At 47.7% G+C, this 25,825-nt stretch overlaps 1 protein-coding gene across 22 annotated transcripts in view; it reads right to left on the bottom strand.

Moving 5' to 3' along the window:
• Positions 1–25,825, bottom strand: part of MSI2 (musashi RNA binding protein 2) — a 199,994-nt gene that overhangs the window by 121,211 nt on the left and 52,958 nt on the right. For all 22 annotated transcript variants that reach the window (XR_012051461.1, XR_005982240.2, XR_012051462.1 and 19 more), the window contains exon 6: positions 7,347–7,439. Coding sequence is in view for 17 of the 22 variants with exons in the window: in XM_072916772.1 (XP_072772873.1) it covers positions 7,347–7,439 (93 nt within the window). In the remaining 5 variants the exon portion in view is untranslated. The remainder of the gene's footprint in view (positions 1–7,346; positions 7,440–25,825) is intronic.

Genomic DNA, 25,825 nt, shown 5'->3' with positions numbered 1-25,825 from the left:
CATTCATTTCCACATGGAAAAAGCATTATTACAGCTGCTCCCAGGTGCTCTTCTCCACATTTGGAACAACTCCTACGAAGCTCCTGCAGGGCACTTGTGAAAGCCCTTTTCTCTGTGGCCCAGACTCATTTAGAACAAGCCCACGGCTCCCAGCCCATCCCTCAGTGCCAGGGTGTCCGTGATGGGGATGATGGCACTGATAAAAGGCTGACTCTCCAATCAATTCTGATTTAACCAGCTCTCCTGGGCTGTGAGCCTCCCCAACCTGCGAGCAGGACGAGAGTGCAGGTTTCAGTTGCACCAGGTTTAACTAAGTGCTGCTGTTCTCTCATCAGAGAACCAGTGCTAAAGCACAGGTTTCCCAAAGCCAAGCTCTGGCAGCTCAGTGCAGCTCCTCAGAGAGCAGCAGTGCCCTGGGGGGACGCAGGAGCAGCACCTGCACCTACACATAACTTTGGGAAGCTGCGCTTCCAGACAAGAGCCAAAGTGGAATCCGATGCAATTTCACAGCAGATATTGAAAATGTCCATCAGATGTTTTACCTGGTTCCTAGTGCTGGGGATTAACACCATCATCTCCTGCTTTCAGCCCAGCTTGCTGGGGCCGAGCTCCAGCCAGACCCAAGGGGCTCAGAGATGCCACCACAGCAAACCCAAATCATCTCCTTCCAGGGAAGTCCTCCATCTACAACCCCACTCACTGGGGCTGAACCCAGGAATGCTCCAGGGATAAAAACCAAATAGGATTAACTCAATTTGTTAGGGATTTTATACAGCCTATTGCATTTGTACGGAATAAAGGCAGGGGTGAAAAACAAAATTGACTTCCTTGGGGTCTCAGAAAGGATATAGGTAATTTCCACAGGTTTGGCTCAGTTGTAAAACTGACAAAGACACGCACGAAAAAATTCACATGCATGTCGGAGGAGGAAACCTGAGTATTTTCACGTAACTTTTCCCTCCCCAAGCACAGCCCCTGAATAATGATTGATTTCACTCATCTCCCACAGGCTGTGGTGCTACAGCACGAAACCTCCTCAGCACCTCATCAACCAGAGGAGAAAAGGAAATAAAAGTGTACTTCAAACTTCTGCTGGGCTCTGATACCGCCTCCCTGCCCACAAATCCCGCCTTAACATTTCCTCTTTTCATAAAACCCAGGTAGAAACCAACATCTAATTTATAACAAAACCACTTCCACAAAGCATGTGGCTTATTACAGACCACCTCAAAACTGACTTCCTGTGTACAGCTTCTCACTGGCAGGATGAAAACACTGGCTGCTTTTTAAGCAACGATCAAGTTTCTCAATTTGCTTAAAAAAAAAAAAAAAAAATAAAGAAAAGCATGTGTGGGAGGGAGAAGAAATAATAAGAAGTGCTTTGGGCCATGAGGGACCCCTATATCCCAAATCTCTCGTCACATGCCAAAGCTAAAATTTAAAGGAACATTCATCATACTCTGGCCCATCACAGACATAACATGGAAATAAGGAAATGTGGAAGCAGTGGAATTTTAAAGCACGAGCACAGGGCAGAGGCGTGCTGCTGCTCCTGTCACACAACAGCCCCCAGAAACTCTGCTTTTCTTTGTCCCAGACCTATCAGGAGCTGCAAACAATGACGTGTTTGTTTATTGCTGGTTCTGTTTGAAGGAGATGAGGCGATCCAAATTAAGCAACTTCTGCCAAGGTGCATGCAGATAACTTAGAAACAAGAAGAGGATGAGCTCTGAGCTGTTCCACAGCAGGCCTAGGGCTTGGAGGGACTCTGGAAGACAGCAGCAGGTAAAAAAAAGCCACCACACTCTCTGTTTTACTGCACAGTACAAGTATTTAGGGAACTCTGGCTAATACAGACTGTAATGTAAATAAGAGTCCAAATTGGACCCTTCATTTCATAAAACATAACCAATTCCCAAGTACTGAACTGGGAAATACAGTGCTGAAACATGTGAAAGGCTAGCAATCTGTCAAACTGAAAAATGACTTTTCTGCAAAGCAAATGCTTTAAGGACAGCCCATCCATGTCTCCTATTGACCGTTAAATCTACATATCAATGTCCAACGGAGGTGACAATACAATTCAAACTCTCTGCCAAGGCTGAATTAACTAAGCTTTCACTTTCATACCAGCAGAATTCCTTGCACCTCCCGACTCTGGCCTTAGCCCCAGCTCCACACAGACTTCCAAATCCCCCCCAAAATGAACCCATGGTGAGAAAACCACCTTTTCTCATGCTAACAACTTTATTGTAAAAACATCTTCAGAGGCCATACTCAGGTCTCAGGGAAAAGTAAACCACTGGAGTGCTTAATACCAGAGCAGTGCATTAACTCATTCACACCCGGACAGGCTGGCCAAACAAGGAGGAGTTTTCTCTCCGTTCTGCTGATGGATATTTTCACAGCTGTCAGGGAGGAGGGCACGGAGGAAGCGACTGATGTAAACCACGCGATTAGGCTGAAATCCTAAATCCGTGGGTCCCACCTCCTTCCCTCCTGACACACACACACACACACAGAGAAAGCAGAGGGACCTCACTACAAAGGTTATTTTTCCAAAGGTTAAACTGGTTGTTATTTGCACCAGGGTCCATGTTATAATGCAGGGCATGGTGCAGCCAAAGGAGGAAATTCTCATTCTGACGTTTTGGTGCTCAGGCAGCACCGTGGATGTGCCTGGAGCCAGGACAGGTGTGAGAAGGCACCTTCCTCTCTTTTAACTGACACTAGACACTAAGGCTACAGAAGGAAGGGATGGGAAAACTACACATTTTCAAAATCTCAGCAGAAAAAAAAATCTCAGAATTCAGATATTATTATTATTATTATTCCACTGGTCTGTTCTGCGTCTCACAAGAAATAACAAGTGACTGTACAAAACATTTCAAATCCACAGAGGTAATTCAGAAATCCTGTCTTGTCTCAAAATTTCCAAATCTTAAAAGCTGTTCCTGAGGAAATAACATATTCCAAGTGAAGCTGAAACATGCCTATGAGAGGTCTGAGGGACCTCGTGGCAAGCCAGGGCAGAACACAAAATTCATGCATGCTGGTCTGGTCCAATTTCATCTGGAAATTTAAAATAAAAAAAAAACAAGTGCCAGAGCCTCCTTCCCTGAAAGTCACTTTAGGATTACTGTGAAAGGGAAATTGAGGAGCCAGTGCTCTGAGATTGAAAGTAAAACATCTGGGGCCACCACCACCAGCACTGACTCCTCCTCCAGCAATATGGAAAAGTATTGCTTGTCCACAAAACTATTTCACACATCTCCTTCAAGCATCACCATTCTGGTTCAAAAAAGGACAAATTTAAATTTGTGTTTTCTCCTACACAAAACCCCATGATTTTTCTACAAGAACAGTCCTACGTGGACTGATCTAATGGCTCAGGACAACTGGAACATACCCTCACCAGAACTGTTCCCACCCTGCTGGAAGGACACAGTGGCCTTTCCACTCCCAGGACTGTTCCCACCACGACTCATTACAGTAAGGTTTTTACTCAGAGTTCTGTTCCCATAATTTGGCCCAAACACGTTACCTGGAGCCCATTTCCCTATCAATTAATGCCCACACACCATCATTAGGGCTTCAGCCTGGCCCAGCCCCACCAAGGGGGAAGCAGCAGCTGGGGCAGCCAAAGGGTTAAAATCCCATGTCAAACAGCAAGTCCTGGCTCTGGACCAGAAGGGACATGGGAACCAGGGCAGCTGAGTTATAAAGGCCTTATTGTAGCAGCCCACTGGATTGGAAATGACTTGTAGGCCTAATGAAACAAAACTTTGGCAGTAAAACAGAATGAAAGGAATGAGACAATAAAAGAGAGGAACAAAGGGAGCAGAGTTGTTTCAGCTTAGGAAAATAAGCTCACTTTGTTGTTGGGAAAAGCCAAAGCCGATTAGGATAAACCAATGACTAGGCATAAGTCTTCCAAACTAATTACACAGTTGGCCATGTGAAGTGTAATTGCAGGGGCGAAGGCTGGCTGCTCCTGCAGGAGCTCTGTGCAGGGAGCAGCACCTGGGCACACCTGAGCCTGCCTGCCCTGGGCACTGCTGCAGCCCCACGTGCAGGACATGCAGGTCCTGAGACCCGTGAGCACCCACAGCTTCCCTCTGCTCTCACGGGACTCCAGGTGAGGCTTGAGGAGTCTGCTGCGTTTTTTTTCCTTTTTAAAATGCTGCTCCAACATGTCCCAGTCTCAGAGCTGCACACCTCCTCCTCCTCCAGACAGCCAGATCAGGCAGATGTGCAGCCCCAGCACTGCCCATGGCAGTACCATGGCCCTGCAGAGGGGAGGAATGCCAGCCCCACTGAGCTCCCCTGGGCCTCCTCAGCTCTGGCATTTCTCATTTCAATTCTCTCAAAGCCTGCTCTCAGCAGCTTTTCACACCCAGCACGAGGGCAGTGCTGCAGAGCCCGGACGGGTCAACATGGACAGTGAATTTATTTTGCTTGTAAGAGTGTTTGAAACAACTTTGAAATAGGAGAGGATCCAGCAAACAACTGCATTAGACTGTCAGGATCAGGAGTAACATAATGGCTTTTTTTTCTTCTGATTGTAAGTACTTAGGGCTTAGTTTGGTATTTAGTTTAGCCTTCTTGTGTCTTCCATGGATTCTTCTCCCTGAAATGACTGGAAGGAGAATCCTTCCTCTCCCCAGACTCTGCCAAGCCTCTCTGGGGAGCCCTACAACCCCTGCAGGTGCACAGGACCAGCCCCAGCAGCTCTAAGCAGTCACAAGGCTCATTACACCGTTCTGTGCTTGTTCTGTGATGGCTTTTGCTTCACTTGGGTCATTTTCCCCAGTTTTCCTCCACAGCTTACAGAAGCTAAGCATGCCCACCTCCCCAGAAGGAAATCAGGGACTCCTGGGATTGTTCAGAAAGAGAAAGTAATCACTATGAAAAATCTGACAAGCTAAATTTCAGGAATTATCATTGTCACATACTTTGGTGCTGTATCATCAACCCCTTTCACTGGTGGGTTTACTAAAGCTTTTCCTATTCTTGGAGACAAAGGTTCTGGCACTGACTTTTCAAAAAGCTGCAGTTTCAAACTCGACACTGCACCCCCTTCCTGCCAGCCCCAGTTACACGAGCGAGCCCCTCTGTGGCTGCTGTGCCACATCCTGTGTTCTGGGAGCTGCCTCCAGTCACCACCACCTCCCCTGGCTGCACAGCTCCTCTCCACAGCAAGTGCAAACAGGATTTCAGGAATGGCAGCGCTCTGTAAGCAATTTTTTCCACGCCAATAAATAAGCTCAGCATTTCAAAGAGCAAATCACCTGAGATGCCCTTATCAAACACAGGCGGCTCCTCACACATTAATTGTGTAATGCAATTTGCTTTATTTTAAGGAAGCTCAGAGCAAAGGCAGAGCTGGGCAATCGATGTGGATCACTGTTTGCATGGCCATGGCCTGATGGAGAGCCAGGCTGTGTGCTGAGCATGGGCTCTGCTAGAGGGCAGGAAGAAGTCCTGGAGGGGCAGGGAAGGGGGGTGGACAAGGATTGAGTCCTGCAAGGTCCTGCAGCACCAGTCCTGGCTCCTGTATCTGAAGGCAGCACCCCACTGCCCACAGAATGTTAACAAGTCTTCTAACTCAGCTGAACCACAACTCCCCATTTCTACAGGTCATTAACCACCTCCTGACACCCAGAGCCTGAGGAGAATCACCTCAAAACACCCCAAAACCAAACTGTCCCAGCTGATAAAGAGCAGTGCTGTGGGAGAACCCCAACGCCTGCACCAAGGTCAGGCCAGGGTCACAGAGCCAAGCAGCCTCTGCCCCAAACACCAGCAGCTCCCCCAACTCCTCACGAGCTGGAGCAGGGGCTGTGACACAGGGCACCTGCAGTGACAGGGACCAAGCCCTGCCAGCCTGACTCCTGCAGGAGCTCAGCCTCAGCGGGACAACCCCAGCTCTGCTGACATGGCAATGGGCTCCTACCTTGATCCCAACTCGAGAAATTTTCAGCTCCTTAAATTTTTTAGCTTGCAAAATGAAGACGCTTGAAGGAAAAAAACCACTTGATTTTTCCAAAGTACTGCCTTTGGGAAGGCAGACCTCTGCTAGGCTGTCTCAAGAATGGCAGAGCATGAAAGCAGAACCAAAGTGTCCCGAATCCCCTGGCTGCTGCATTCTCAGGGACTGTAAAATTGCAAGCATGAAACTACCAGATGGTGAAATTAAAAAGACTATATTAAGACAACATCCAGACAATATGCAAAGCACTTATATTGAAACTATTATTAACTTGAAAAATACAGGTTAGTGGAGTTCTGCAATTAGAAGTAACTACAGAAGAAACATCCAAAAGCTCATGTAATCCTTTAATATAAGGCTCAGCAGGCTGTAAACATCCTGCCGGAATCGAAGATTATTATTGAAAATAAAATGACTGGTTTGCAAAACAACTATCAATCCAACACAGGAACCATTTATAAACTCGCCTCCTCAGCCCTCAACAAAATCCTGCCTGGCTCAGGCTTTTCAGGGCAGATAAAAGAAACATAAACTAACTACAAGGAATGGGAGCTGCTTAGCTCTGGGATACCCTGCTGCGTCCTCACGCAATCTTGCATCTAAAACATCAATTCCTGCACCGCTGAAGACAGGAATTGAGCTGTCAGGCTGGAATGCATGGAGCTGGAACCCAGGGAGCCCCATGGAAGTCAGTGTCACCCAGCACCAGCCAAAGCCTGGACAGTGGGGTTTGAGCTCTTACATCACAGCAAAGACTATTCTGGCAAGGTTCATATCTCCTTCTCTGCATAAACTTGTTTGTTTTGGGGTTTTGGTGAGGGGTTCTTTTGCTGTGGGTTTTTTTTTTTATTATTTTTATTTTTCAATGATGCCAGCATTCTATACATACTTGCAGAAGGATTTTCTAGTAAGAAATTAAGTGGATATTCTAGTGACTTCCACATTACTCTTGCTTTTCACATGGCTCCTTCAGGCATTTTCACAAATTAATGAGCTCTCCAATACGTCTATTTGCCCTTTTTGCCACTGCAATCGGGCCTAGCAGAAGGTTGATTTTATGGAGAAGACAACTGTGTAATCATTCAGCTAAGGGTCAGATTTTTCCTGAACAGACACAGATTCACCTCCCAGTGATGCTTTTTTCTTCAGTGGAAGTAAACAGTGTTGGCAATGTTGCACACACACAAGCAACAAACAGAAAAGGAATCCCAGAGGCTTCAAGAAATGACACGGAAAGGCAAAAACTTGGCCCTCCTTTGAGCTCAGTCCTCAATGCACTTTTGTTTTTCAAAACACACTTCAAAAAGAAAGGGAAGAAAGAACAACTATGTAGTCTCACTTGGGCAGAACTTACCTTGCCAAACTGTTCAAAGTATTGCTTCACATCTTCCACTACTGTATTAGCCGATAATCCACCTACAAATATTTTCTTTGTTCTTGTGACCATCTGTAAGAAATTACAAGACAAGCATATGGTTTAACCAGATTATTTCAAACTATACGTGGAAAAAAGAAATATTCTTCAGATCCCATCCCTAACCCAGATAATGACAATACTTTTTTACAAAAGCAATTTCAATTCGATTTGATTAGATACTTCTTTCTCTGTCTTGTTTTGTTTTTATTTGAGAGATGGCTGAGTAAAGGCTCTCAATAACAACTCTAGCCCCCGGATATTTTTTTTTAATAAATGATTTTTATTGTGCTTCTCAATGCAAATAAAAGTGAAAAAGGAGTCCAAGCATTGTCTCTTCATAGCTACCGCCTTAAAGCAGAGGTGCCTTTGCCCCTCCTTTTCCTACAGACAGGCTGAAGGCTCCTTGGCAGACCAGGCAATTACATCAAATCCAAGTGATGTGTTATTAAGTTTCCACGGGTCAGTTTAAAAGGAACTCGCACAGTTACTTTTAAAGTAATCAAATGATGAAAGAGCTGCTGACGCAGCACCCTCCAGTCAGCACAGCCCGTGCCCACAGAATCACCATGCCAGGGCTGGATCAGCCCCTCCAGGAACCCCTCGGTGCCCCCAGCCCCTTCTCTGCCCCAGGTGTGCCTGAGCTTGGCCCAACAAGGCCAAGGGATGCAGCTGGATCCTGTACAAGGGATGCACTGGATCCCCTGCAAGGGATGCAGCTGGATCCTGTACAGGGGCTGCTGCTGGATCCTGTACAAGGGATGCTGCCGGATCCCACACCACGGCAGAACCCATCATCCACAGCCTGCAGCTCCGGAGGATGGGCAGGTCAGCCCAGGAACACAAACCCCAGCGTGGCTTTGGTGGGCTGGTCCCAAACTGACACAAGCTGGTCCCAAACTGACAAAAGCTGATCCCAAACTGACACAAGCTGATCCCAAACTGACACACAGCTGATCCCAAACTGACACACAGCTGATCCCAAGCTGACACACAGCACTCACAGGCCATGACTGAAGGCAGAGCCAGGACAATGTTGTCAGCTCTCTCTGAAGGGCCTGGGGAGGGCTCAGGACAGGCCATGGCCCTGCAGCTGGACACAGCTCAGCGAGGACAGATGTTTGAGTCACCACTGCCCAGCTCTGGGAGCCCACAAACACCTCAGCAACAAACCAGGCACTGAAAAACTGCGTGAAGAGACTTCCAGAGACTGAAGGGGAAAACATCCCTAACTCCAGAGCCAGGACCTGCCTGCTCAAACAGGGGAAAACAGGCACAGGGATCCACCTGGCACCTGCATGTTTCATCACCTCCTTACTTTTTCACTAAAGACTCTGAAAACGCCTTTGGTGAGGGCCACTGAGGTCATGAGGACAGCCCGGACCTGCCCACCCTGTCACACACACGGGCAAAGCTCCACGGGGCTGGGGCATCGGACACAAAGCTTGGAGCAGCCCCAAATCCTCCCAGCACAGAACAAATTAATCATCACTTCTGTCCCCACAGCCATGCACATCAACCAGGGCAGATACTCCCCTCAATCAGCTCCAATCACACCTTACACAGCCTCACTTTTTCTGTTTGGGTTTTTTTTAAAGTCAGGAAGAAAAAGAGAAGAGAAAATAAAATGTGTAAAAATTCAATTATTTTTTTCCTGACTGCAATCTAGGGCTCCAAAATTGAAGCCCAAGCATATATTTTTCTGTAGAAAATTGTCATTTACAAATAAAGAATTGGCTAAAGCCGACTTGTAACTAAAGGATTTTGCAGGGCTGTCAAGAGCCCTCTGCCTGCCAACATCTGATTTAAGATCAGGCCAAGCTTCTGTTGTCATACAAAAGAGGGAGGAAAGCAATTATTCTAAAGCAGTATTTGAAATTATCATCGTTTTTATATTTGACCAAGAAAGAAAGCAAAAGAGAGCGACTGCTTTTAGAAGCAAGATTGAAGGTTATAGGGAAAAAAAAAAAAGACCACTTTGTTTCAATAGCTTCAGTCAAAGAAAATATTGGTAATGACAAGCAAATTCACAACACTGTAATGCCTAGAGATGTATTGTGAGCCGGGAAACGGTTTCAGAAATCAGCTCTTTGGTACCAAAGCGAAGCACAAAATTAAGTCTGCTTTTACAATCCACATTTCCCCGAAGAGACTGTTCAATTGCTTTGTTCCCACATTCCCCCCAGCACCCGCACAGAGCACGCACACCCTGCCCTGCCTCTACAGCAGGGTCTGTCTGCTGCCTTCCCCCTCCTGGGGCACTGCGGCCGCACCGAGCCCGGGCAGGGGGACAGGGGGACAGGGGCAGGGGGACAGGGGCAGGGGGACAGGGGCAGGGGGACACGGGCAGGGGGACACCTGGGGCACACCCTGCCAGTCTGAATTCCTCCAGTGAAAGTCACTGAGGAGCTTTGCCTTCTCCTGTGAGTAAATTCGGAATCTGCTTTCTGGAGGTTGCTCACAACGGGGGCACCCCCAAGAGCAGTGGTGTCACAGAAGCCCTGGTGGGTCTGGACCCTCTGCCAGCAGCCCCACCTGCCCTCTCCTGGGTGCAGCACTGGGCTTTGGGCAATAGGAAGCGATTTGTGTGAATCAATCACAAGCCCATGTTTTATTAACGACTCCAAGAGGTCTGGGTCACTCTGAAACCACAATACTTGCAGCTCCGTGTCTTTGGATTTCATTTGCAGTGTAATATATCCACCCCTGGCTACTGCAGGGCTCTGCAAACTGTGGCTACCAGGTGGTTTTGGAGGGTTTGTGTACTGAAGGTGTCTCTCTCTCGCTACAGAAGAAATTGCCAGGAGAGGCAGACCCGAGGCTGGTGTGAGGCCCTTTAATTGTGAGCATCACAGAATTGCTCTGTTTGTACACGGTGCTGGTGCTGAGTTAATCAAAACACATGTGACTACTCCTGCGAGGAGGCATTCAAGGTTACATTCTCTTTACTGGCTTGGCTTTTGAAAAATATAATTGTCTTTGTGCTCTGAAACTGAGCAAACACTTCAGGAGGTGCAGGAACAGGAAGAAAACCTTCCCCGCTTTAGCCAGGCAAGTCTGCTGAGTTTATGCCATTCTGTGCAAGGTTATGGTTGTAATTAGATCAGTTTGGGGCGTATCAGGTAATTCTCCTCTAAACAACAGGCTGAAGATGCAGTCTCTGGGAGCATGTCCCACTCAAACATGTCAATACAAATGTGAGCTAAACCCAGCCTACCCAGAGGAAATGAAGGAATGAGGTTTTGCAGGGCTGGGGGCTCCAGCTCCGAGCCCCTGAACATCCCTCACACTCACACAGTAACGCTGCTCATCACCTTCCTGTGGTTCTTCCTTCCCCACCAACACTGTCTTATTATCCTGACTAGTAAAAATGAAAAAAGAAGATTTTAAGCTCATTAAATATTTTTCAGGATTCCCAGAATTTCAAAATCTCAAGCAGTAAGTATCCACCATTCCTTCTAGATGCGCCAAGGCTGTCTACATTCAACAAAGAAGTTACATATTTAACTTCAGGGTAATGGCTTTTAGTATCACTTCCCAACCATTCCTCACACAGCCTTTCAGCTGCCCCTCTGCCTCCAGCTTTAGTGCAGAGCTCCTGGCTCAGGATGGCGAGGGTGGAAGGGACAAGTGCTGACACCCAGCTGGCACAGACAGGAGACGAGTGTGCCACTGGCAGGCCATGCTGGGAAGCAAAATCCCTGAAAAATCCCAAAAAAGGAGACAGACACACACCCAGCACACGGGCTCAAGGAACACCCTGGGAACCTGTGAGAACCCCAGGATTGATTCAGGGGCCTCGTGTGGTGGAAAAGTCTCTCCTCCAGCCTGAGCTTCCAAAGAAAAACTCAGCAGCCTCTTGTTGTTGGGTCTCAAGGCAGTTTGTTGCTGGTTATCTAAAAGATTGTCTTCGTGAGCTGTGGCTGTTTGGTCAGCGGCCCAGGCAGAGACACACACACCCTGACACCCTCACTGCCTGCTGTCTTCTTCTCTCCCTGCCCAGGGCTGCTGCTGTCTTTTATATGATATATTACGTGTTATATGTTTACAGATTTCCCCCAATACCTACTACCTATGTTACAATGTGCTTTTCTACTCTAAACCAATCCATAAGTGCCAGCATCACCAAGAACATGGAGGCAGGGAAGAAGAAGGAGGAAGAACAGGATCAGCCCCATTTTCCTCCATCTTAGAACTTCTGACCCCCCTGTACAAAGTAAAACCCCCTGTACAGGTGTTAAAACCCCCCTGTACAATACTAAAAAATTTTCCCCTCTAATTTGTAATTACTTCTACTATACCATCTAACCCTCTGTGACCACTTGTTCCACCTTCAAAGTTGGTAACTCATTCCACGGCTCAAACTCAAAATCACAGCTGTTTCCAGCTGCTTGCCAGGGTCTAAAATGCTTCTGACCAAGGCCTGGAACCTCTGAAAATGTCTGAGGGACATTTTGAGTTCCAACAGGAACCCGTGCCTGAACTCGTTTCTGGCACACTCCAGTGTGCAATTCATCAAGGTTTGCATCCTCAACCTCTCAATGTAGTGCAAGTGGACTGGAGCACTAATAGTGAATCTGCATCACAAATTGCTGAAATTAGCATTAATTTCAGATTAAACTAATTATGCATATGTAACTGTTTTCCAGAGCACTCTCCTCCCTCTCGTACGACAGCGTGGGCAGGGGTGCATGTGTATCCCAGCCTGCTCACCTCATCTGCAGTTTGCCATTCCATCATTTCTAGTGTATCCACCTTCTAAATAGATTTATAATTGGAAAAACCAGCTTTGGTGCCGGTGCTGAACTGCATTTTATACCCCATTGTGCTGTACATTCAAACTACAGCATTACTTCTAATTAAAAACAACAATAATTCATGTAACGGGAAGTGATCTCGTTAACAGAACTGCCAGGCTTCTTTGGCAGAGCACACACCATAAGAATTCTCTAGGTTTTTTTAGTTTTTTGCCTCTGGGATCCTCCTAGGAAATTCCAAAAAGCTATTAAAAACCCCACTGAAATGGGATGCAAAGACACGAGGAAAAAGGCAGTATTTAGTGAAAGCTGCCAACCTCTCTGTGTCCACAGAGAACAGCCCAGAACCGTCCTGCCTCCAGGTGTTTCTGTACAGGTGAAGGAGGTGCTGAGCTGGGCACTGTGCTCCAACATCCCAGCCGAGCTGCACTGGAGCCACGGCAGCGCAGACCCTGCAAAGCTTTACGTGCCATGTACAGCACGCCTAAGCATTCAAAATAGGATTTCAGCAAGACTTAAAGGCTGCAAATACCTTGTGCCTGACCCCTGGGTAAGCTCGTGTCATCCTGTGAGAACTGCTCGGGCTGCAGAAGGCCCGTGGGAATGAAAGGGCTCTTTAATCCAAACAAGCGGCACACATTCCCAGCAGGGGAAATCAGCTCCCCTGATTTCTGGCAAAATACACGTGAGCTGTGTTCTCCCAACCCATTCAGAAACAGAACCTGGGCCCTGCTGTACTCCTGGACTCTGCCTTGGGTTCTGCTGGTACTGCTGGGAGGGTTCTGGCAGCGCTGCATTTTCCTCCCTCGATGGCTGTGGCATCAGCAGGAGGCAGAACACACAAACTGGTTTTTCCAAGACTGAACTGGCAGCAATTGCCAAAGCCATCCTTGGAGTTTCACAAGCAAACCTGGCCAGGGGCCAAGCAAAGCCCTTCCTGGTCCATCTTCCCAAGTGCCAGTGGATTTAAGTCTCTGATTTCCCCCCTGGGAGGACCAGCCCCTCGCTCACCCACCCACAGGTACAGTTAGGCGATGGCAGCCTGCCATGGCCCACAGCCATCCCCAGGAAGGGGCTGTTCCCAAAAAAAGGGATTGCTGTCCAGGCAGGAGCACTCCATAGACCCCCCCTGAGCCACCCTCAGCTCTCCAGGCACAGCAACACCTTTACCTGCACCACGCAGAGCTCCCTGCGTGGCAGATCCAAGCCTGAAAATTAGCCCCAGCTGTGAGAGCTCAGCAGGTCCTTTGAGCAAAATCTGCCTCCAAGCTTCATATCAAAAGATACAGTAAAATTCACCAGAGCCAGTGCTCAGCCCTCCAGAGCCCAGGAATAGCTCCTGGCCCCACAGCCTGCTATAACCAGTTATATCACATCCCTGAGGGCTGCTCCCACCTCCTGTGCTCCACTTAACTCTTTTACAGGTTACAGAAGGCACGGCAAGAGCAGGGGAGCAGAGCAATCCTATTTAAATCCCCCTGGCTGCTTCAGCTCCTTGTGCATGGTATGGTAGGAAGGTAACTAAATATTCACTGAGTGCAGACAACTCATCCAACCTGCCTGCCTGATTACTGTTCAGCAGTGCTTAAAAACGGCATTAATAACTTTAAACGAAGATAATTATTTTTAAATTAATACATCTCAGGGCCACAAATGGAGAGCACTGCCCAACGTGACTCAGAGGGGGGATTTTTGCAATGCCCAAGTAATGAGGGACAAAGGCCCCAGTGGGAAGCAATTAAGCCTCTGGTCCTCAATCTACAGGCTACTGGCAAAACTTCACCTTGTGCAGGCAGAGAGAGGGAGGGAGGGAGGCAGAAGAGGGAGGGGAAGAAAGGGGTTGATGGCATTCTGCCCAGGGACCTCCCTTTGGAAGCCGTGCCAGTAGTACTCAGTGGGAACAGGGATTAACTGGCCATTACCCCTGCACCAATTCCTCACCTAGGTTACACCATCCTCCCCAAGGAAACGTCTTGTGCCACGCCCAAAACACAACCAGAAAACCTTTGGCTGTCACAGTTTTATGTATGTTGGAGGACAGTGTTCCCAAGGCATGTTCAAGGTCGGTTTGTAGCACAGCTCTAAAGGTGAAGCAGGATGGACTGAAGTGGAGAACCAACTCATCAGCTTCCCAAAACACAACCCAAGTCCTTATTTCTCATCCTGGATCACTACAGGGAGCAGGCCCTGGCTGCCCCTGCTCTCCAAACCCAGGAGGGTGTGCAGGACACAGTGAGGGGCACACTCCTGTGCAGAGGAGCAGGAACCTGAGCCAGGACACAGCTGCTGACACCTCCAGCCCGCCCCAGGGAGAGTGACAAATGCTCCTGGGACGCTCAGGAACGTCCTGTAACTCAGAGTTCAACAAAACCCAACCACACAGGCTGGACTGAATAGGAAAAGCATTCTGCAAGAGTTTGTAAATTCTTCCAGCCCCAAACACTGAGGCCAGTCCAAAGAAATTTATTGCCTCTACAGCACAGAGAGCATGACATAATTTAAATGCTTCTAAGTCAGTATCAACTAATTTTTCATGATAACCCTGTAAAATCCGTGACGGGAGCCCTCTGCTAAGATTCTAGATAATCTGCTAAAACAAGAAAAATTCACAGGCAGGAATAAGAAATGTGTGAAGCAATTTACCTCCTTCCCAACACACTCCAGATGATTTCTCTGAAAAGAACAAATGGAAACTTTAACCCTTAGCCTTGATTAATTTCATCTACATGCTCTAGCTGCACATGGCAATCACTTACTGATGAGCAGGTTTGACTTCATCTGCTGAATCAAGCCCATGGAGCTGCGAGGCTCTGCACAAGGGTGAGCTTTCCCTCTGATGAGAGACCACTAAAATGTTGCAAAATGCCCAGATTTGCCTATTACTGCTGTTGAAATACTCTCACGGCTTTATGAAACGCTGTGTTTGCTTTTATCCTTCCCCCCTGCACAAATGGGCTGGCGAATTACAGGAATTGCAGCGCTCCCACCTCCAGCTCACAAAGGGGAGATGCTTCCCTTGCCAGGGAGGGAACCCACCAGCCATTATTAAAGCAGCACCGTTGTCACTCTAAAGCAGATCAAACAACCCTTGACTGGGCATAAAAGGGCCCTTGAGGAGCTGTGCCACAAACCAAGAGTGGGAGCAAGGCAAGAGAAAACACCAATACTTCTTCCAAAGGAAGGCAGCAGCACACAGCTCCAGGAGCTCGTCTCCCCTGTGTGATGTTTACTCACTCACTGACCACAGGGCAAGTCACTTCAGTCTCCACAGCACTGACGTATCCCAGAGTCTTGGGAGAGCTCAGCTGGAGACTGCAGGGCTCAGCATTTAAGCACACAGTTGAACTCGCAGCATTTGGGGAAGCCTCATTAGGTTGAGTGCGTTGCACAATCGAGTGCTATGTGCCTTGATTTCCACAAAAAGAACAGAAATATATCCCCACAGCTCAATGAAGCCTGTGAGGCTTCACTCATTAAATGCCTAACCCACTGAAAGTCTGATTTGAAGATGCTGGAATAGTGCAAGACATTGTTACTGACATTATTGTTATTAAAGGAAGAATAAAAAAATATTGTTCCTAGCCAGGAAGGCCATATCAAACTACCAAGTAAGAGATAAATCAGCCAAGGTCTCCAAAAAAAGACATTATTTCTCCTTTACTCCAACATCTTAATGTGCATGACTTTTTTTGTACTAGAAATATATTTCTATAAATCCTCCTCTACAGAAAGCTTTGCTTTCAGAAGGGGAAAAGTAGCAGATAAAATACTGCCCATCAAAATGAACTCAAGTCTCTAGTAACATAACTAAATGTGTAATGTTACAGATGTTTTATGGCCACAATGTCGGATCCATTTAGATCATTTTTACAAACCCAGCAAGAAATATCTCCCCAGCGCTGGAAACCACGCCACCAGGTCTGGGACCAATTGTTTATTCAAACAGAGAGGCCACCAGGGAGCAAGAGCTTCTACCAACCAGGACTTGGAGGGCTCATTTCTCAGCCACGTACCACCAGAACTGAGAGCCAGGGAGGAGGGCAGGCTGAAAGAGCAGCTGGGTCACCACACAGGGGCCCTTCTCCTGCTACCCAAAGCTGATACATCCCTGCTTTTTGCTCCTGGGTGTCCTGCTGAGAACGAGGAGTGCAGACACACTGGGAAAGCACTGTGTGGAGCCAAGGTGCTGCCCACGGTGCCACTGACACCAGCAGGGACACTGGCACGCTGCCTCCTGCCCAGCACAAGCCCAGGGTCCTCCTCCTCCATCACACACCTGGGTACACAAACAGAATCACTCATGTGTCACGTCAGTCCCTGCTGAAGTCACACTTGCTCTGGAGTTTTGCTCTCCAAGCCCATCAGCCAGTCATACCCAACATCAAAAGATTTATTATCCACAATGATAACTGCCCCACGCTGCTTTGTTTGTTAATTGTGACTAGCTTTGCCTTCAGAAGGGTAGGAGCCTAATAAATCAGTTATCTCTAGGAGGAATTTATTTAAAGCTGTTAACACTGTAACCCCAAGCACTTGGCAGGAGGTTCAGTGGGAAAGGATGTGTTTATGTTGTGTTCAGGGGCAGCACACCCTCAGCAGCCAGGGGGAAGGAACCAGCTCTGAGCAGCACCTTGATGGGCTCAGCTTTACCTGCCCACCACAGCAGGCCACCTCTCATGCTCCTTTCCCAAGGGAGCTGTGCCAGGATAGCCAGCACTGTCACCACAGGCTTGGGCTCCCACAGCAGCTCAGGGACTTCTCCAGACAAGAGGGAACTAAGCCCATGCCAGCCTGGGGCACAGGCTGGGAGCCCAGCCCCAGCGGCACGGCCAAGCTCTGTGCTACCAACCAAGCTGTGAACAGCAGCAGCTGATCCTCAGCATGTCCCAGCACAGCTCCCTGTCCAGGTGAGCAGCCCAGAAGTGCTGTGCAGGTGCTGAGCAACTCCAGCTACGATGGAGACATTCATTCTTGCCTGATCTATAATACAGGAGGTCTCTAATAATACTGATGTTACTGAAAATAAACACTTGGCTGGATATACACTCCTTCCCCATCTTCCCCAGCACAAGAACTCTGCCAGTATCAAAGCCCATCACAGCTCAATACACTCACAGACTTTCAAGTACCTAGATCATTACAACACTGCCAAAAATGTCACATCAAAAGGCCAAGTCACTGAGATGACTGGATTTCCAGGTCTGGCAGGACATGAAAAGCTGGGACAACTTCCCATGAACAGCCACTTGTGCAGTGTGACTCAAGCCAAGTGTGAGCCCTGCTAACATCTGCCTGCTGCGCTCCTGAGGCTGCAGTGTCGGGAGCAGCACTGCAGGCAGCAGCAGCAGCACTGCAGGCAGCAGCAGCACTGCAGGCAGCAGCAGCACTGCAGGCAGCAGCAGCACCTCTGCAAGCAGCAGCACTGCAGGCAGCAGCAGCAGCACTGCAGGCAGCAGCAGCAGCACTGCAGGCAGCAGCAGCAGCACTGCAGGCAGCAGCAGCACTGCAGGCAGCAGCAGCACTGCAGGCAGCAGCACCTCTGCCAGCAGGGCCCTCCCAGAGCCAGGGCTGCTGTGGCACTGCAGGGACAAACCCAGCTCAGCGCGGCCCCACAGCTGCACACCACCGCTGGCTGTCTGGGCATTTTGTTCCTCCTGAGCTGCCAGACCTGCACCTACAGTGGGAATTTTAATTTAAGTCTAGAAGCCCTGTGCCTTGACTTGGACAGACAGACACAGGACGAAAACATCTGTAAGGACCTATGAACCATCTGTAAGCCACACACACAGTGCTGTACATCAAAGCAGCTCATAGAGGCTAACAATCCAACCTTTATCCCTCCTCTTCAGCCTCGTACCTTCAGTGTGGTATACAGCATGTGAGCGAGCTGTCCAGGCTGAATTACACATAGGAAATGTTTTCCTTTTCCATGGGGACTGACTCACCAAAACAAGACCTCCACAAGCTGTACCTGCAAGCACACGATGACAGCTGTGAGCCAGGCTCACGTCCCAGCACCCAAGAGCTGCAGGGCCACCAGAGACCTCCCCTGCCTCCTTCTGACAGTGATCTGCTCCCCACCAGACTCTGCCACTCTCGCCAGCTCCAGCTCTGCCCCAAAGGTAAACATGCTGCCAGCTCTGGCAAGGTTTTGATGGCTCCTCTGCAGATTGGAAAATTTGAGGTTCTCCACAGAGCTGCAGCTCAGCCATCCTTCATCCACTGTTAAATCACAGACCACATGCTGAGAGTTAAAGACTCATACAGGACTCCAGGGACTAATCGAGGAATGATTTCAGCTTCTAACTGTGCTCTAACCAGGCACTTAGGATGCAAAGCACAAGTTTGTGATACTATTGTGCACTGCATCAAAATGACTTTTTGATACATTTTTGCAAATAACTAATAAGGAAAACAGAAAAAAACACATCACCCTGGTATTTAACATAATTCTTCCCCTCTGTCCCCTATCCTTATATTCACATTCGTGACAAACAGCCTATATCTTCAATTAGGCCTGTTTTATGCATGCATGAAGCCCCCAAAATATGAAAGAGCTTTTATGCAACATCAGATTATCTAATGTCCACATATTTTGCAAAAGAGCATGTTTTAAATACCTAGTCACAGAGAAGGGGGAAAAAACCTCTATTCCATTCAGAAGGAGAGAAAGGGAAAAGAGGAGGAAAAAACCACATAAAAGCTGCAAAAAAAAGAAAGTGAATGCATTTGTATATTAAGCAATCAAGTGCTGTCACACACTGAAAACACAAAGCACTGAAGTTTAAGTGGGCACACACCAAGGGCCTTACCATGGGACACACTTTTCAGCAGCACAGAAAGCACTCCCTTATCAACCCAGCACAGTATGAAGCAGGATCTCTGCCTATTAAAAAAAAAAAACCCAGAGAAATAACTTCTCTTGACAGCCTGACAGCTGACATTCTTAACTGAAAAAACCAAGTGCCAAGAATTATCAGGCCTGGCTTTTCTCTCCCTGATAGATGACAGAGCAAAAAACAACAACGGCCACACACATCTCATAAATCACAACTTTTATTGAATGCCTCGCCACATAATAGCAACAGTCAAACTGAATAAAGACACTTTTCAGTGTGTGTCTGTAAAATACTGGGGGAGCACCGAGATCACTCCCAGCACCAAGAGCCTCTCCCAGGTGGAGCAGGTGTTAATATCAGTGTCAGTGTTACATCTTATGGAACTACTCGGGAGAGTTCGGAGAGATTTTTTCTTTCATTGTCTTGTTAAGAAGCACAAAAGAATGCAGAGAAGAAAACCAGAAATTATGTGCAGGGACAGAGGTAGAAGGAAAGGCCAAAAGCTCTGCACAGGTGAGCAAAGGAGTCCAGCTGCCAGCAGCAGGGTCTGAACTGAGACAGGAGTCTGAGGAGACAGGTGAGACCCGAGGAGACAGGTGAGACCCGAGGAGACAGGTGAACACAGAGCACGTGGGCAGCAGGAGACAGTAAAGGTGGGAGCCCCATCAAGGGAAATTCCTGTGATCTGCCAGGACCACAGCGACACCAGCACAGACTGATCAGTCTGGATGTACAGCACTAATGCTCCTTTGTTCACTTTTCAGCACTCACTGACTGGGTCCATTAAGACACTAATAGAAAAAAACAACAGAAATAATAATAATAATAATGATATAATCTACTTTTATCTGAAATAGTGAAATATCAATAGTACCTTTCATCTAAATCGTTTAGAGGCACTTCACTTTTTGATTTCAAGACAGTCCTAAAAATGCATTTAAATCTCCCCTGTTATAGGAAAATTTCTAATGCAATCTTTCCAGCACATAAACTAAAGAAACCAGAGGGGCATTTATATATTAAATCAATTACCAGAACTTCCCTTCACCCAAGCTAATTAAAATTTCATGTGCTTCATACCAGTAACTGTGCAGAGGATCACAGCTGGTGTTTTCAAAGTCAAATAAAATATAAAAATACAAGGGGATCTTGGTCTGCAACCCTACTGCTGCAAGACAAAAATAGATACTCTGCTCTTAGTGAAATCCAAGTCAGTGCAAATTTGATACCTAACTCCTTTGAAACTTTAAACTTGAGCATAATTTCAGAGTGCCTCAGCCCGCTAGAGCGAAGCCTACAATTTTCAGCAGAATAAGGAGTCTCTGAGGAAACCTGGCCAGGTCTGGGCAAGTCATCTGTGCTCCAGGGCTCCTGAGTTCTGTTTCTCTCTCGAATCAGCACCAAAGTGGCTGTAGCACACAGAAGTCCAAGGTGTCTGCTCGGTGAGAGTTTGGCAGGAGGGTCTGCTCAGGGCTTTGCAGGAACACAAGAGCCAGCTCGGGGCACAGGCTCACCTGGCCCTGGGGTACATCCAGAGGCACCCCTGGCCACCTGCACGGCTCTGGCACACTGGCCAGCACCCGGGGACTCGAACTGCAGTACCAGGCCATCAGTCAGGCTCCCAGAGGAGTGGCAGGGTTACCGTGACACGGGGAGGATGGGAAGAGCAGAGGTGGCCGTGACAAGGGACCGGCGAGCTCAGGTTCTCCTGCACCCCCTGCACCTGGGGCATGCCCACAGAGCCTCAGCTGGGATGCTGAACAAGATCCCTGTGCTTCAAACCGGAGGCCCCGACCTCAAATTTTACTGAGCGCAAACCCCTTCCTGCATCTGTTTCCAATAGTGTCTTTTTTGGGAAAACAGACCGAGCATATGTTCCCGAGGCTGTTGCCCACACGGTGGGTGGGTGTTACAATCAACTTCTGTGCACGATGGCTCCCAAATGTGTCTGACTACCCACGGCGAGGCTTGGCTTGCTCATTCTGCTAAGTTCAGGATTAAAAGAATAAAGCCACCGCCAAAGTTAATGGAACAAGACCCAAGGTAAGCTGAGCCCAAGTTCCCGAGCGAGCTGGTTCTCCCTCCGTGAGTGCCAAAGTCCCAAAGGGGCACGGTGGCACTGCCAGGGCAGAGGCACCAGCACGCTGCTGAACCCACCCCTGGCACTCGGGCAGGACGATCACAAAGAGCCCTGGTGGGAAGGGCTGTTCCAGCTTTGGGAAGGAGCACAAGGAGGCAAAGGGAGGGGGTGGGGACTTTGTTTCCAATATCCATCTGCTCCTGCTGCTGTTCTGAATGTAAAATCACACTTGTGAATCTGTGACATCCTGCCTGGTTGCTGTGGCAATCGCTATGCCGTCACCAAAGGCCAGTCCCTTCGCTTTGGGAAGGAGCAGCAACAAAGATAATGTGCTCACTTAAGTGCTGCTCTCCAGCAACCAACCACCCAACAAGCCCAGATAAGGGGAGAAGAACTAAGAGGGGAAAATGCCAACCAGAGCAGATTTGCCCCTAAACCAAATGTTGTCCAAGTTTCTCAGGAAGCCATTAGCATTTCTTTGATTTCCAGTGTTTTTTCTTTGTTCCATTAAAAACTACAAATCCACCATTAATGAAAATTCAGAAATGTCTGTGTTCACTGAGCATGCAGCCATAAACACCAGTGTGGATTGTATTATTGCTAATCTGCTTCATGGGAAGAAGACATAGATTTGTCTGAAGTGCTGCATCATTCTTTCTATACAAGGGCCCCATTACCAGACTATACTTATTTGCAAGTCAAATGACAATGCCACTATTTGAATACATTTTCAAGCCCAAAAACCCAAGCCAGCAGCTCTGGCTCTCCACAGCTAACTCGATCTGACAGCCATAGCACTGATGCCTGCCAGTGCTGATTGACTGGTGGGATAAATTTAGGCACAGGAGGGGAGAAAGGGGGAAGGGAGCGGGCGAGTTCCTGAATTCAAGTATACTGTTAGTAACCAAAAATAACAAGCACTGATTCAGCTCCTTCGCTCAGAACGGCCTCAGCTCCATCACAGAGAATCCAGCTGATGGAGAATTTACTACCCCATGGGCAACGCCAAAAAGCACACACAAAAATCTCACAAGAGCAATTAGGGCGTCTGTGCCCTTGGTTTACAACAAATACAATGAAACTATCATTTCCCTTTTGCATCCATCTTCTAAAATTGCTTAAATAAAGAAGAAAATACTGAATTGGAAGGCAAACAATTTTCTTCCTTTTTCAGCAAGGGACAAACACTTATTGTGCACGCAGGTGTGTGTCTATCTCCATACTCCACACAGCTATTATGTGCTCTGATGCCCTTTCAACTCCCATCCTTGTTCAAAACACTACTCTGGGAGGGAAAGTGCCACTTGCTTAGGGGAAAAGACCCTCTCCAGCGTTAGAGGACAACATGCCAAGTGTATTTGAAAAGCTGGATTCAATCTTTCCTGCCCCTTCTCTGAAGTGCTATGCTAAACCCTGGGAAGTGAACTGTATTTACACATGGAAATAAAAAACACACAGAGACAAAATATCCCCACATATCCAGAGTTCAGAAAGAGGGAAAATAAAGCCTGTCTGTTTGTTTTACTACAGGCATCCAGGATGTCACCTGGAGCTGTTCTTGGGCTGCAATACACTCTGGGTCCCCTCACACCAACACGAAGTGCTGGGGGCTCTCACCAACCCCCAGGCAAGGGGGAAACAGAAAAGCAGCCCAGAACCCCTTCCAAAATGTGCAATGTGATCCCAGCAAAGAGATGTGAGCCCCTTCCTTCCAGGCTGGTCCTCCAGGGCCACCAGCCCAGCGCTGGAAAGGACTTGTCAAGCAGGGCAGGAGCTCCGAAGGGTTTGCATTTGCTGATGATGCCCAAAAATCGACAGACAGCTTCAAGGGGCAGACAGGCAAAGGAAAAGGCTTGTAAAAGCTGGGAGAGATTATGTGACTACCTGCCCCAACAGCTACGGGAGGTCTAAATACCTGAGATTCCAGATAAGCACCTTACCAGCAATACACCACATCCTCCCCTGAATGAAAGACACACAAGGAAAATAGAAGCCAAACGCCTTCTCCTTTAACACAAAGCCAAAAAACCCAGCCCAGCTTGTTATGTTTTCAGAACAGTGATGCAGCCTTAAAATTTTAAGGTTTTGTTTAAGAAAAGAGAACCTTTAAGTGTAAGCGGAATCAGGCACCAGAACCTTAATTTATCAATTAGGCGCCATCTGTGGATTGTGTTCCTTGGAATAATTGTTAGATTTGACAATGCACTGCTGCTTTACAAAGTTTCTGCCAGCCTTGCTACCATTTAATTAAATTTCTGCACTTAACTTTGATTGCACTGAAAGCACTGCTGGTTTCTGCCGATCGAGTCCCTTAGCCACCTGCTGTGTTAGAACTAACCATGTTTCCACAGTTGTATCAAAAATTATGGGTTTTATTTTTAGTCTTTGTCTTTTCTCAGGCTTCACCAAAAGGAAAAATAATAGTAATAAAACCCCCAATGATTCTGGCGTACTGAAGCCGTAATATCCAACATGGAAAACAGCAGCAACTTTCATGTCTCCCAACAAAAGCCAGACGCTTCCCTTTTTGTCTTCCAGCACAGAACAAGTGTCAGGGCATGATGGCTTAATGCTCCACGTTTTGCTTAAACAAAATGAGCTTCCTGTACCTCCTCATTATATTTGTATACATCTCTTGTATTTATATGGAGGGATAAAGGCAAACACACCAGTCATTTACATACATAAATATTGCACACGCAAATAACAAGCAAGCTGTCATTCTCGCTTTAGCCCACAGCACAGTTGGGGAAATAGAACTTCAATAATGTCAAATTAGCAGAGTGAAGAGCCCTAAAAGCCTACAAATATCATCAAGCATCCAAGTTGCTGCTGTGAGTAACCTCCCTGTGAGGAGGAGCCCGGTCCCCCCAGGTAGCCCAGGGCCAGAGCTCCCAGGAGATCCTGGCGTGGCCACCCCGCTGTCCTCCTTCCCAGGCTGTGCTCCAGCCCAGGGACACACACCTGGCTCCTGCCCTGCTCTGGGGTCAGGGCTCCAGGCAGCCCTGCCCGGCACAGCAGGGTCAGGCACTCCTCGGGGCTGAAACGCCATTCGCGTGGATTTGCTCGGTGAAGGTTCACAAAAAGAAATTAAAAATTGTACGAAATCTGTGCTATGTATGCCCACTATCTCAGCCACGGTGATTGCTGTGTCAGCCTCTCTGTCTTCCCCTTCTAATTTCTTTTCTGTTGTATGGGACATATAAAAACTGTGAGGATCGAGGCAGGTGGAAACGGGTTCTCCTCCCACCCTTGTGACTGTGAAATAGTGAAAAGCAGTTCCTCGACCCAGATGAAGTAGCTTGTGCTAAATCAATGTGTGTGAGGTATTTTTAAATCCTTCACTCTAAGTGGTGTCGAAGTACAAAAATGTATTTTACCCACTAGAGCTAAAAAAAAAATCAGATATAATGGCAAAAGAAATTCAAAGTCAGTAAGAACAGGACAGTGTTTATATAGGGGCTACAATTTTGGAAAATCTGATGGCACACCATGGCAAGTCAGAGAAATGAACAAGAGCCTGCTTCTGGGCTCAGCTTAGGCCAAGGAGAGCCAGTCATTTAGATATTCAAATTATTTTCATACTCCTTCATAGAAGGCTATGAAATATTTATTAGCAACCTGTGGGGCTGATCAGCACTGCTCCAAGAAAAATACAGATTTAGGCAATTTCCTAAAGTGGGCATTCTAAGCCAGCGAGGCTGGAGTAACTCTTCCATGCCAATATAAGGCATGAATAGGTTTCATGATGCACTTTATAGAAAATTACAATTGCATAATTAAGCCTCAGCAGCAACCCTCCAGGTGGTACCTCTGATGAGGAAACTCGGCTGATCCAGTGCCAGGAGGTGGCCGTGCTGCCCCTCCATCCCTGGGCTCGGAGGGACAGAGGATGCCTGTGCCCACCTCAGGCTTGGGAAAGACTTGAGAAAGGTTCTGCTTCACACAATGTTGTATTTTGTCCTCTACAAAGCTATGACCCACCTGGATGTTTACACAAACCTGCTCTCTCAAGAGGGGAGTACAGAAAAGGCTTTTATCAATCGCAGCCATGACATGAGCTGTCCTGGGGAAAACCTTGTTTCCAGGACCACAATCGGAATTAACTCGTCACTTTTAATAACCTGCTGTGCCAAAGTCTGCACGGGACCGAGGTATTCCTGTACACAAATCAGCTCAGGGCTCACCCTGGGCCCTGAGCTCTGCCCTGCATCAGGACTCACCAGGGCCAGACCTGGAATCTGGATCTGGCTGGAGCCCAGCTCGCGCCCCTCTGACCTGACACCTCCCTGCTCTGCCTCCCAGGGAACCTGCACCACCTCACTGCTGCCCAACCTGCCACCACGAGCTCTGCTCGACACAAAAGCATGCTGTAACATGCTTTAAAACCCTCAAATATCACAAATCTGATTCCAGTCGGGCAAATTCCTCCCGCTGTGTTCACACTGTGCCCCTGGGCAGTTGGTTCCCTCTGTCTCAGTGCCAGATCTTCCAGAGGTATTAGGGGTCAATTACATTACAAGGAGGTATAGGAAAAGAAAAGACACTTCTTGGTCTGCAGTTCTGCCCTAAATTAACTTTTAATACGGAACAGAATGTCACATTTGCTTCTCCTCATAATCTAAAAATTTCTCCTTATGCAGCAGCAATAAGGAGGGCTTTTAAAAATTAAAAAGACCTGAAAACCACACAAGGGTGTATTTCATGGCTATAAAAAAGCATTTAAAATGTAGAGTTAAAAAG

This window comes from Taeniopygia guttata, chromosome 19 (genome assembly GCF_048771995.1).
Source record: "Taeniopygia guttata chromosome 19, bTaeGut7.mat, whole genome shotgun sequence".
NCBI classification, from domain to species: Eukaryota; Metazoa; Chordata; class Aves; order Passeriformes; family Estrildidae; genus Taeniopygia; species Taeniopygia guttata.
Note: the sequence above shows the minus strand (reverse complement) of the source record. Positions and strands in the feature narration are given on the sequence as shown.